The 13,404-nt window shown below is 36.6% G+C and overlaps 2 protein-coding genes across 48 annotated transcripts in view; both read right to left on the bottom strand.

Annotated features, from left to right (window-relative positions):
* The window catches only part of UBP1 (upstream binding protein 1), a 48,598-nt gene extending 41,113 nt beyond the window's left edge, over window positions 1-7,485 (bottom strand). For all 3 annotated transcript variants that reach the window (XM_038124355.1, XM_038124363.1, XM_038124385.1), the window contains exon 1: window positions 7,353-7,485. In XM_038124355.1, the coding sequence (XP_037980283.1) occupies window positions 7,353-7,432 (80 nt within the window). In that variant the 5' untranslated portion in view covers window positions 7,433-7,485. The remainder of the gene's footprint in view (window positions 1-7,352) is intronic.
* CLASP2 (cytoplasmic linker associated protein 2) overlaps window positions 4,703-13,404 on the bottom strand; it is a 145,707-nt gene continuing 137,005 nt past the window's right edge. For 38 of the 45 annotated variants that reach the window (XM_038123947.1, XM_038124000.1, XM_038123955.1 and 35 more), the window contains 4 exons: window positions 12,485-12,613; window positions 10,613-10,819; window positions 9,405-9,521; window positions 4,704-8,364 (listed from right to left, as the gene is read on the bottom strand). In XM_038123947.1, coding sequence (XP_037979875.1) covers window positions 8,278-8,364; window positions 9,405-9,521; window positions 10,613-10,819; window positions 12,485-12,613 — 540 coding nt within the window. In that variant the 3' untranslated portion in view covers window positions 4,704-8,277. Of the gene's footprint in view, window positions 8,365-9,404; window positions 9,522-10,612; window positions 10,820-12,484; window positions 12,614-13,404 lie in introns of all 45 variants that reach the window. The other 7 variants (XM_038124262.1, XM_038124281.1, XM_038124291.1 and 4 more) reach the window with 1 other exon arrangement.

Raw genomic sequence — 13,404 nt, 5'->3', positions numbered from 1 at the left:
ATGGGTGGATATGAAGTTAAGTACTTTAGCATATAGTACCTGATAACTTTATTGGATTTTTTTCCCATGAGATGCATTCAAAATGATGACGTCTCCTAAGGCATCACTCAACTTGCTGATCTTTTTTATAGTGATCAGACTCCTCATATAATTTTTCTGATTGCTCTTCTGAGAACTACAACAAATGACCTTAAATACTGGCATTATAACCAGTTACATATGACCAAATGTCATCTTTACTCTTTGCTTTCACCAAGTAAAAATTGTTCTACAGAGAACACATGAAAAACTTCATCAGGCACAATATAAGACACTGCATTCAGTCTCTATTCTGAAAATTTTGTTTAATGGAAGTTTTTGCTATCCAGTGATTTTTGTTGTGCTTAAAATACTAGTTTTAGGTCAGAAGAAAGTTTTATATTGATGTAGAAACAATCCCTACATACTTCATTTCCAAAATAGAGTTGCGAAAGGTATTGCTATTTTGATGCATCCTATTTGGTCTTTGGACTCTTGGTGGTACAGCAGTTCCTGCTTAATGCAGGGTGACCTTGGATAACAGTGAGTTAGTTATCCATGTCTAGATCATACTCTTGGCTTGGATGGGCTATGAATCCATCATGCATCTCTGTGAAAGGTGCTGACACACATTTCTAGCCCCTCTATTTTTGAGTACACAAGTTCTCTGTCTCTCCTATACACCTAGTTAGTGGGAGTGTATTCCCTCCTACTGCAGTGAACTTAAACAATGCTGGGTAACAGCCACAAGCAGGAATAACTTCTGCACGTGATCCATTGCTGCACTGACCTGCAGTTCTCCACACACCTCCTGACACATTAAGGGCTGACCCAGCCCAGTCCTTTTGCTGCGTCTGGTCTGTGCCATCTGAAGGTGGCAGAAGTACAGGGTCACTGCTGACAGCCTGAGAACAGCAATGCACTGTGTCCATGGAGTGCAGGAGAAGATGAGCAGCAATGCCCCCACATGCTCTCCGTATCAACCTGCCAACTTTAATCTGGATTCTTGGATATTTTAGGTGTTGTAATTTGGGCCTGTTGAATGCTGGAGCACTGTAAGGACTGCTGCATCTACCAGCCCTTCTTCTGTGATATAGAACTCTTGAGAAGCAGGCCTGCCAACAAAAATAAAGGGGAAATGGGAAAACCCACAATGAACATTTTTAGTAGAGCTCCCAAGTTCCAGTAGTAGTCTTAGGACAGTGACAGCATAGTGACAAGGCAACACATCACAGGATATCTGACCAGAACTCTGCTTGATGCTTAACACTGCTGAGCATGCTAAACGCTTCAACAGCTCCTTCTGATCATTTTGATCAAATACATCAGATATGTAGCAGACCCTGTGGACTTGCTTCAGTGTCTCCTTGATAGGAGTGCTCACTTGGAGAAGTAACTTCATATGTAAAGGAGAAATATGGATTGCTTCCAATGCTCAACTGTCAGGTTACAAGAAACATAGATTTGGCTGCTTCTGAAGAATGCAGCAGGATATGCTCCTTTCCTCAGGGGTCTTGTCCCCTTTTAAGAAAGTCTCCATTGCCAGGAATTCCTGATCTGTAGTTTATTCCTCCATAGTCATATTCCCCACACTACCTACTTCTCAATCTCAGGATGCAGTAAGGTGCTGAGGTATGAGCTGAGGAATACATGCCTTACTGACTTCACACCTTGCAAGATGAAGCATGGCATGAATTACCTTTGCTTTCTTCTGTTTCATCTGCTGCCATTTAGGAAGACCATGGCCTACAAAGAAACCTATGACATGGAGGTCATTTGTAGGCACTGAGATTTTGACAGCATCACTGACTAGAGAGTATTTTGATTTAACCCATTACATCATACCTGAATCTAAACTTAAGTTAGCAAGTTTTTATGATGGTGGCAAAGGGTGGAGTCTATTTTATTTTAAGATGACTCAGAAGTCTGTAAAAGTGGACAAGTTCAAGTTGTTATTCTGCTATTCTGTGCTTGGTAGCCTAAAAATCAGTACTTGGATTCCCAGACTGCAGTGGCAATGTAGGCTGCCTGACACAGAAAACAGAGCTTGGTTATTTCTCACTCCTAATGCACAGACTCCCTTTTACTTGAGGCTCTGAGGCAGCTTTGGTACCCTGCCAGGTCTAACATTTTCTAGCATTGGGCTGGTTTGGGTTTGCAGATAAAGTCCTCCAACATCAGTATTTTCCTCTCAATTCCCAAAGCAGAAAGCAAGACATTGTGTATTCCAAGAAAATTCCCTTCCTAAAAACTTTACAAATCACAAAGGGGCTTTAAGGTTTTTCAGAACATTAGCTGCAACATACAATGGGTTAAATTAAGTATATACACCGCATCTGTCTCCTCTTATTTTCTAGCAATCCTGCCTTTCCCACCTCCTGACAGTACAAAAATCTTCCTACATGGTGCAAGCAGTGGCCAATTAATAGATTTCTGAGAAAAGGCAGCCTCTAACAGTACTAGCTCTTCAAGTAAGGTTTTAAAAAGTTTAAGCTGGCACTTTCTGAACTATCAGATAATATCCAATTTAGATTTATTTTCTAGAGCAGGTACAGGCTATGATAAATGGTAATGCATGAAAATTCCTCAGGGAAAGCAGGTAATTTTGTCTTGGAAAAGTATTTCAATTGATTAGTTGGCCAGCATGGCTGTAGCTGTCATATCTAAGATCAAAAACAGCATCAAACAGCTCAGAAATTATTTAGGAAAGATACAACCATCTGTAAAAGACATTTACTATAGTGTAAAAATGTATCTGCATCAGTTTAAGTTGTGCTGAAAGGACACAAAGTAAAAAGCCAGAAATCACTGTTTTTCCAGCTTAGAGGCTTCCTGTATTTGCATACCGTTAGGTACGTTTCATAGGTGTTATTTCAGACTAGCATATGAATAATTAAGAGTTTTAAAACATGCTGATCTGCAATTTCAAATGGAACACACATCCATTCCCCTACAGGCTTGCACTTGAGCTGTTTATCCAAGCTGAAATGAACAGCTTCCTCATCTTCCCTGGTATTTTGACATGAGCTTTATGTGCTCAGGTTAAACACACCCTGCTAAGAAAGAGGTAGGCTTTCTCTTATTTCCTCCCCCACCACTGCCCCCATACAGGCAGAACCTCTCAGCCCAGGACAGTCATTCCTTCATTCTCTGGCACAGGTTTGTGAGCCCTTGGTGTTGCCGGAGGACCAGTCTGAGATTATTCCAGACAAATCAGATTGGGGAAAATATCAGGGAAGCTCCCCCAAAGGTATTCTGTTGGATCTGCCACAGGCAGAGATGAATAGATGGTGAGGGAATACCTAAACCAGTCCAGCTGACTTTTGAGAATATCTGTCTACTGCATAACTTAAATCTACATATTTGTTTTTAACTGCTACATGTGTTCCTTGGACAGACAGGCACTGCTTTGGAATTTATCCTGACATAAGGTTATCAGAACCATCTCCAGTACTGGCTGTAATATGAGCTGACACAGGTCCAAAGATCAGCATTGGTGGACAATGTCATGATCTAGGTAAGAAAGGATACTGAAAAAGAAAACTTGTAAAACTGTGATGCCCAAGATCAAGTTGTTACCTTTTCACCTCCTATCTGATATCAGTAAAAGTGGATATCAAACACTTACATGCATGTATGTTCCTTTTTCCACCAAAGAAGTATTTTCCATGTTTCACTGTCCATATTTTTTCCCAATCTTACTCCCTCAAAGTATTTCCACTAGGACCACTTATATCTATCTAAAATACATCAAAAGTGACAGGACTTTTATATTAAACAGAAATAATACAATATTCAAAATTGCTTGCAAACTTCTTAGTAAATACACTTATTATCCTAAAATCCCATCAGCAAATGAAGCAACTTCTTTACTTGGGATAATCCAAGCTGCACAGCTTGGAAACTCTGAGCTCCTGAAGGACACAGAAACATAGAAACATAAACAATATATAGGAAAAGAGTAAGCAAAATTTGATTTTTTTTGCCAGACCAGCACAATTAGTTATTCAAACTTCCCATATTAATGAAAATCCTCTGTGTTTTAACAAAAAAGAAATAAACATAAAAATTATGAAGCAAATCTTTAAAGTATGTACATTTAATGAGCTGGAAAACTTATGTGCAGGAGAATTTAAAGATGTTTTCTTAAGTGAGCTCAATATTAGTATTGACTTTTGTCTTACCTGGAAGGAGACTGCAAGTGCAAAACTCATCAGTTTACTGTTTTAATTGGGAGAATAACAACAGATATTGTTCTCCAGATAATCCTCCAGTTCCGAGCTGCTTATGCATCCCCATCACATGGATGTTTATTGTTTCTCTGTTTGTGAAATCCCAGCCTAACACAGTGGAAGTTACCACAGCCAGTGGAACCGTTCTTACTCGCCTCCCATAGGGATTAACTGTAGCGTAATTCAACAGATTTGTTTCTCAAAATTATTTTCTTTTCTATGATTGTTTCCAAAGGGACAATGGCACATTCAGCATTTGAATTCCTTTGCTGAAAATTCAAACTTGTGAGCAGTTTAGGACTGCATTCTCAATATAATTTTTTCATGGGCATGTTTGTGACTTAAATGTTTAAACACTGACAGAAACCATTAGGAATATGTAAGTGTTTCAGGATCCAGATGTTTGTTCTTTTTGCTCTGTGACTCAGACCGCAAATAATAAACACAACTCAATCTGTTCCAACCTTTATCTTCAAAAACAAACAAGCAAGCCAACTCAGCAAAATTTACATTATCAGCTCTCCTTTCAATTTACATTTATTATCCCAACTTCCTTGCTAAGACTTCATCTGAACATAATGTGTTACTCAAAATTCTTTAAAGCAAATGACATCCAAGTCTGAGACATCCACAATATTCATTTCCCATCCTGATTCTGCATGTAGCTTTTCTTCTCCTTCCTCTTTTTTAAAGCCCAAACCCAACCTTTAAGAATTACCAAATGACTGCAATGACCTATCTTCACAGGATATTAGAAGGAACATATAGAAACCTTGCCTGAAAGAACAGCTACTTATAACTGTCCTGTATTTTCCCAGATCTTTATGCTAATCCATTAGAGAAACCATCTCCAGCAGGAACATAAGGCATGACTAATCATTGCTTGAATTTAACTGAGCTAATATCTACTTATAATACAGGAAATGAAGGTAAAAAGCAATGCAGTGAATCTGATCAACTGGCTGCTGTGGAAATAATTTTCTTTCCGAATTCTTACATTCTGATGGGTTCACGTAATATAAATAGATTCTATCTGTTTACAAAGATAGCAACCCCATCTCTGCTGGAAACAAAACTAGTCATATCATAAGTAAAATATTCATTTAAATATATTGCATTGAGATTTTTGATATATGGGATAGCTTCACTTAAAACATTTAAAGATGGCTTCAAAGCAAAACTGATGAACAAACTTCAGGTAAATATCTATATCTTCCTCCCCCCTACCTGGATCAAAATTTTTCAGTCATATAGGGGATAAAAAACATATCTTTTGTTTACATGTAAAAAAACTAGGTTTCATCCAGAATATATACTGTATGTTTCAATAACTTATATTTTCAGTATGAAATACCATCTTCAAAAAAGATGACAAGTAACAGTCATCTTGCAATGGTTCTCTGAAAATAAATATTACCTATACAAAATGGGGGAATAACACACAGGGCTATTAAGCTTAGAATTTGTGCAATTTTTTGACATGACCTTTTGTATCATTAAAATGTAAAAACTACAAGACTGCAGACTAAAAATATTTTTAAATATTAAAAAAATAAAATGTAAATGATGTATAACGTACAAAAAAATGAAATAATAAGCAAAAAATCTGCCTAGATGAAGGAAACTGTGTTCATAAAGATTCTATTCAATTTTTAAACAATTTGTCTAATACGCCTATATTCACAGCATGTTCTCAATTGCCAAGTCAGATTTAGTAACAAAACTATATAAAGAAACATCATTAGGATGCACAAAACATGAAGATCAGATAAACTTTTTTAACCAATGCTGTATGAATCACATTTATAATTTTTCTTATAGCATATGATCAAATAAAACAGAAAAACCAGAATGTATACATTGCTAATCTTTTAAGTAATGTTATGTACATTTTATTGCCAGTATATGCACAATGGTAAGCATAGAACTATAAATACACAATGTAATTAAACAGTAGAAAACAACAAGGATGTTACACATAACAAAGGAAAGAAGGAGGAGATACTATTTTCTTCATGTAGCTGCTAAAAAGGGCTAGCAACGAGTTATGACAGTCTTAGGTTTAAGTCTTTACATATATTTCTACAACTTTTCCTCCAAATAAATCTCTGCAATGGCATTGCTTCTTTAATAACCACATCTTAGCTCTTTCTATTGCATTCACTTCAAACTAAAGTAAAAACAACCTTTCATGTTAACTACAAGCATCTGACTTATTCAGTTTTGTTTTTCAGGGTTCCTAGCAGGTAAAGTATGTAAGCAGTTTCTTATGATATTTGGCTGCAATGTTGAAGAATAGAGTTTTGAATACACATTAAGTGGTAATTTGGAAAAAAAAAATAAAGACTTTTCTGTAGATAGTTCTTCTACTGGGTGTTATATGCAGCAGCTCAGTCAAAAATTAGTCACCCTGAAGAGGTAGAGAGAATTTTAGCCTAGCATAGATCATCATCCTTGGCACCACTATTTTCTCTCTAATCAGGATACACTTTCTCCAACTAGACAAAATCACAGTCAAAGGGAAAATAACGCCAGGAAAGAGAAGTTCCACTGTTCCTGGGAAGGGCACTGTTTCATCCCATTTCTCACTTAATTAGCTTGCTGCTTATATAAAAGAAAAAAAAAAGGGGAAAAAAAAGGAAAAAAAAGGAAAAGACAACATTTAGGGACACATTTACTTATCTTTGTTCTTTTTCCATTATCAACTTCATAAATACAAAGAACCATTATTCACAATATACTAACTCTTTTTCAAAAATGGAAAAACAAACCCTTGAAACATTTCCACACCTTAATCCAGATGGGTCTTGAGGATGCTATTCAAGAAAACCATGCAAATAATTTGGTGCAGCTTTTCCTACTCATCCAAAATATATATTTTTCTTTAAATTAAAAGGTGGCGAGATCCATAGCAGTTGTGACTATTCCCCCCTCCCCCCATTTAAATTCAATGCAGAAAAATCTTGGTGCTTTTTGGAAGGTAAGGAATAAATAGTTTTCTGCACTGTTGTCATAAGATCCCATGTGAGTTACAATACAAGACTACTTGTTCCAGCAATTAGGTTGAGAGGAAACATTCTAGTGATAAAGATAAATACATACTGAGCATGCTTGGGCAGAGCACTCCATTCTGAAGCATCCTGCTTGAAGAACGAAAGGTGACAAGGATGGTTCACGTCCATCAAGTGACCATGAACTCTGCTGCTCACCAGCAGGCTGCCACACTGCCACCAGCTCGGCAGTGCTGCCCTGGCAGGGCTGTCTCCCACATTAAGAGGTACTGGTTGTACCAGTCCTCTGCTGCGCACACGGAATTCTTATTTATGCAACAAACATACAACCAATGAACAATATCACTGTGACAGAACTGGATCAATCCAGCTTTCTTTTTATAGGCATATTTCTCAATCTCCAGAATATCCCAAACAAGCTGTAAATAAGATGAACCACCAACACAGTGAACGAGTCTCACTGCAGTTCAGACTAGTTCAGCCTTGTTTCACATCACTTCTTGTTTCTAGCAAAGGACATGATGCTCAAACAAAATAGCAATAAAAAAGTAATGTTATCTGCAGCTGAAGAAAAGTAACAGAATTTATACTTTAACTTCTGAAGCTTTAAAGCATACCTCTTTAATTAGCATTAAAAAAATCTTTTTTTTTTTTAATACAGTAACACTGGCAAAAGTTAATGGGAAGACACCAAGGATTATGAACAGGGTAATTGATGGATAAGATTATTTAAAATTTTTATTCTGCTTTGATCAACTGATGTTAATACTGTTTTTCCTTAGATTTGGAATAATTCTATTGCAACAGTCTCATGCAGGCTGAGGACAGCCATTGGTTAAAGAAAAAAAAAAAAAACAAAACCCAAAACCCCAAACAAAAGAAAAATAACAAAACAAGGTGGGGGGGGAGGACCAAAACAAGAAAAAAGTTCCAGAAGTTGCATGTAAGGATTTTCCTTTCACTGAAGAGGGCCTTGCCCTTGCTTTAGGAGACCTGGTTAACTCTTGTCAGCTTCATTAGCTTTGTCCAGACATATCTGCTGCTGTATCCCCTGCTCCAGAGCCTGTTTGTGCACGTTTGATGTAAAGGTTCAATAATTTCATCTGCAAATTTAAGCCAGAAATTAACTCTGTTTAGTATTTGCAAGCTGTACAGACTGACTACAGGAATGGTACAACAAAATAAATATTAATCCTTTTTCTTTTCTCTGAAAGCAAAATTGTACTTTACACAGTTATTCAAAAGGAACATACATGCCAGTGAAAACATCAAACACAAGTAAAATTTGACACAAGGAAACTGCTCAAGCTTCTCTAAGGATGTAAAGAATATAATATAAAGTAGCTAGATTAAGACAGATGGAATATTTCCAATTATAATGCTTTTCTAAATATGGTAGTGGTTTGGGTTTCTTTATCTTTTAAGTTAGTGCTGAGGTTTAAGCCTCTAGTCAGAGTTGCTAATGCTGGTATGTACTAAAGCTTCCACTATTGTCTAGAGTCACTTTAAATACAATCATTGCCAGAGACTATTTTAAAGATAGAACTGTCTTATTCACAGACACGCAAAATTAATTGTCCTGTTTTACTCCCAAGGACAAAGAGATTCCAACTAACATATAGCTGTTTAGATGCAAAAAACTGCATGAAAAAGTTGTCAATGAAGTCATAAATATCCTGAAACAAAAAGGACCAGAGACTGGTTCTTATTATTTCAAATTAGAGATACTGAAAAGACTGGTGAAAGCAAAATAACAAGGAGGAAGAATAAATGGAACTGCTGTATGTAACATGGACATACTATGCTCCTTGGTTTTCAATCAGAACTTGCATGAAAACAAAGACAAGAAACACTGATAGGAAAAGCCTGCTGAATACACCATTATCACTATCAGCATACAAGGAACTGACTGCATTAAAAAGTAGTAAGAAACATAGTTTAGTAATGATCTTTATGCAAAAGTTTGCACACTTGCATATAAAAGACCTGTGGACTCTCAGTTTTGAATATTTTACGGAGAAGCTGTATTAATACAACTGATAGTCTCTTTCAAGTATTCACTTCTTTGAAACTTTCAGGCAAAAGGCAAACTCATAGATGCAATTATGAGCCAAGATTTCTTTGAACCATATCTTCTACTTACTTTACTGCCAGTGAGTTGACTGAGATGTGGTTTTAGTTCATCACCAATTACTGCATGAATGGCTACAAGGCAGAAAACACATGCCTTACGAACACTGCTCTCTGAGTTATCATAACCCTAGAAAGCAATAAAATTAAACTTAATACCTTAACACTTAATGAATAAAAGCCCCAGAAAGCTATTTACTATAATAAATACAATGAATACTATGATAAATAATGCCAGTGTAGCCCAACGAAGCATTCCAACAAAAAACCAAACACACAAATACAGAGCATGCAGTTAAAAAGCAGGCTGCATTTAATAACCATTGATAATCATTTTCCAGGGTGAATTTAAAACCCACACAGTCCTGTTCATAAGTTACACTGAAAACAGAGCTGCTGCAGGTGAGCACATAAGAGAACCTTTCTAGATTATACAGGTGTTTACTTAAAGCAAAACACCACTCACAATTTAGAGCTTCCTGGCTCTGACTGAAGAACTCTCTTAACAGCTAAAGACTCTTTTGTTAACCCCCATCTCATTCTTTCATGATTTTTGTTTTTTTTTTTTGCCATTTTTCTATCACTCCATGCCGGGCTGTCTCACTCAGACTCCCTTCCCAGAGGAACCCCTCTGTGCCTCTATTTTCCTGCAGATGTATGACTGCATCACACTCATTAAAGACAGAAATCTGCAGACTGCAGCTGCCAACTCTAAAGAGTCTTGATCCATGAAGGAAATTTATGTATTTTGGCTCTTGATATGATAAAAAGGTGGTAAAAATTTCAGTTTTAAAGACAAAGAGAGAAAACTTGGCTATTCTTCTTATTTTTTTTACTGCTTCTTTCCTCTTGCCTCCCAAAAGCCCCAGCAGATGAAACCCTACAATTATACACAAATAAAACATGGACAATTTCACATCAAATTATGGAACTTGGAAAAAGGTACAAACAACAAAGAACTATCTTAGAACTGGATGTATCTACCAAGCTCACCTATAACCGGGACTTTATATCCTACTTAGATTTCCTGAGTACTAATCATGGTTGTAATTTATCTCCCTGCTAATCAAAGAGATTGTTCCCACTATTGAAAATATTTTGGGTCGAGGCAGCCATCAACTATCAGACAAGTGAAATCCTTCATAAGAACCAATCTGCAACTCGTATGTATACAGTTTCTTTTTATTAGTCTGTTTTGCTTCTTCTTTCTTCTCTCCTTACCTGTATTAGACCTGGCACAATCTCTGGTAAAAGTTGAGTAAGGGTTTCTTTAGATACTCTTTCTATAACTTTTGTCTGCATTTTGATTGCAGCCAGATTAATGGGGTAATCTGCAGTTTGGATAATTGGACAGAGAACTTTGATGCACTGATCTGGGCTAATGGAAGTGGCCAGCATGGAAGCAGCTTCTTCAGCAGATCTCACCACCTATTGAAAGAAAAAAGACACAGAAAAGTGATTTGTGTAAGACTCTTACTCTGAGGTCTGTTTTCTGGCAGTCATGGTTTTGAGCATAAAAATTCTCTATCAAGACCTCTGCAGTATTACAGAAATATGTAGGGAGTCCAGCCATTGGACATAATTTTCTAAAAGCGTAATTCTTCCCAATATTCTGTGGCTACTATGCCCTTGGCAATACACATACGAGTTTTTCAAATCTGCTTGTTTAATAGGATCTAAAATTTCTGTGTTCTGCATACCCTCCAACTACATATTGAAATACTACCACCTTTGTAAACCTGTAATTTCTTGTGTTGTCATTTGTTATTCATTTCTGGGTCAGAGATCACTGATAAAACATGCTTTCAATGTTAATTTCAAAGGTGTGTTTAATGACATGCCTAGATTGCTAATTGTAGAAGCCAATCAAGCTGTTTTTCTTCCCCTGTAATTTTGAAAGAAACTATGACTTTAACCCTGCAGAATATGCAGAACAAGCAGGACAAGAATAATTAGTTAGGACTTCAACAGGTACACAAGTTCAAAACACAACAAGGGCACCACAGAGAAAATTAACATCTAATCTTCACATTGGTGCTGTGGTGGCGTTTGCCATCTAACAAGGGGAACCACTGTACAGAACGAGTGGTACACAGTGATGTACAAAAACCTTCAAAATTTTCTCTCTATCCTTTACTCTCTCACTCCCAACACACAAAATGATGAGAGGGAAAAAAGCACAGGAACAGAGAAGGAACAATGGGGAAATGACACTGCAATAAATACAGTGTATGAAACAAATCCAGAGAGCAAAGGGAAAAGAGAAACGAGTATCAAATGAGTGATAAAGTCATGGGATGGGAGGAATTGGAGTCGACTTCAAAGCCTGAAGCTCCACGGTAAATTCCACAAAGTGCTCTTGCATGAGGAAGATGTACTCATTTAGTATAAGCATGGATTCTTTCAACAGCATCAGTGACACTGATGTCAGAAGTTGAATATTGCGTTTGCTATTGTATCCATGTTTCCTGTATTGACATGCATTGTCCTTTATTGTGTAGGCAGGCATCACAAGTAACTCTGAGCAAGGTTACATTTACCCTTCTCCAGAATCCCCTCACTATTCCAGGCACAAGCACCTCCCCCACTGACATATTCCTGTGCATTTTCCCTTAACACCATTCAAAGCCATGCTCTCAGGTGGAGCAGAATGGAAAGGGTTGACAATTCCTTGTCTTGTTTAGCCTCATCTCTCAACCATAAATCTCACTGCAATCCGAAAGCTTGTTTTACATCTCTAGGACACTCATATTTGGCTTAAGATGCCAAACAAGGAAAACCACCTTTCAGTTATTCCTTGAAGAGCCATGGTGACACAGGTGGTCACATGGTCCTGTGGGATGGCACCCAAGGCAAATGTTATCAGGGATGATTTAACCATTCAAGAGCTTTTAGAACTGCAGGTTTTTTTTCCTTGCATACGTATGTTAACTAATAACATTATCGTTATTGAACATATAATATAATGCTCATATTAAAAAAATTACTTCCTCAGTAAGAAATGATTAAAGAGCTGTCCAGAAAATGTGAAAAAATTTTGTAATAATTTTACAATAATAGAACCTTAAAAAAATAAAACAACTGATTACTGACCTCCTTATGAGGATCCTTATGTGCTTCTAAGGTCTTCATGATTGTGAGCTCTGCATAATTCTTAAACCTTGCTGGCTGGTTTCTTAGAATTTCTCTTAGAACTTTCAGTGCCAAAGCTCTAATTGCATGCTAAAGATTCAATATTAAAATAAATGAGTTATGCATCTTTAAACAGACATATGCTTTTAACATTTGTTCAGCTGCTAAAAAATTCTTTAGTAATGGAAAAACTATCTGATTATGCTTTGCACACATATACAGGCTCAATCTAGTGTTAACAAATAAAAGTAGGAAAAAAATCTCTTCAATGTCTTTTCTTGCAGAAAATTCAGGTGACATATCATAAACACACTACTGAATTATTTTGACTTGTCTATGCTACCCAGAAGTTAAGTTGCAAACACAAAGGCTGATAAAACCATCATGCAAATACATTTTTTCCTTTTTCTTCATACAATTATTTTAAAATGAAACACAAGTACTAGTGTCTTTTTGATCGTGAGTAATCTCAGAAACAGACTGTTTGTAGAGAACTATTACATAGAAAGAACTCAGTCCCTTCACAACAAGTATTACTGTATTTTAGAAACAAATTTTTAAATGCTTTGCCACACATGATGTTTTGATATTCCAGATTCATTCAGGGGCTATAAACAGATAGGCTTTGAATCTCAGTGCAAAAATGTTTCATTCAATCTAATACGTCAGAATCCACAAATAGGAATCCTGGAGAAAGTATCACTGATGCCCTTTTCACCATCAGAGGAATTGGACTACGTGGCATTTTTATATTTCCACAGTTTTTTTGTTCTTCCACCACTAATTGGAATTTGTGCCTTTTCTATAACTCATACAAATGTCAAATGTACTGAAAGTAAGCCATGTACTTTGTTAACATTCTTAACTGGATGCTTCTGAAT

Source organism: Motacilla alba, chromosome 2 (assembly GCF_015832195.1).
Source record: "Motacilla alba alba isolate MOTALB_02 chromosome 2, Motacilla_alba_V1.0_pri, whole genome shotgun sequence".
Taxonomy (NCBI): domain Eukaryota; kingdom Metazoa; phylum Chordata; class Aves; order Passeriformes; family Motacillidae; genus Motacilla; species Motacilla alba.
This window is presented reverse-complemented; position numbering and strand designations above follow the sequence as displayed.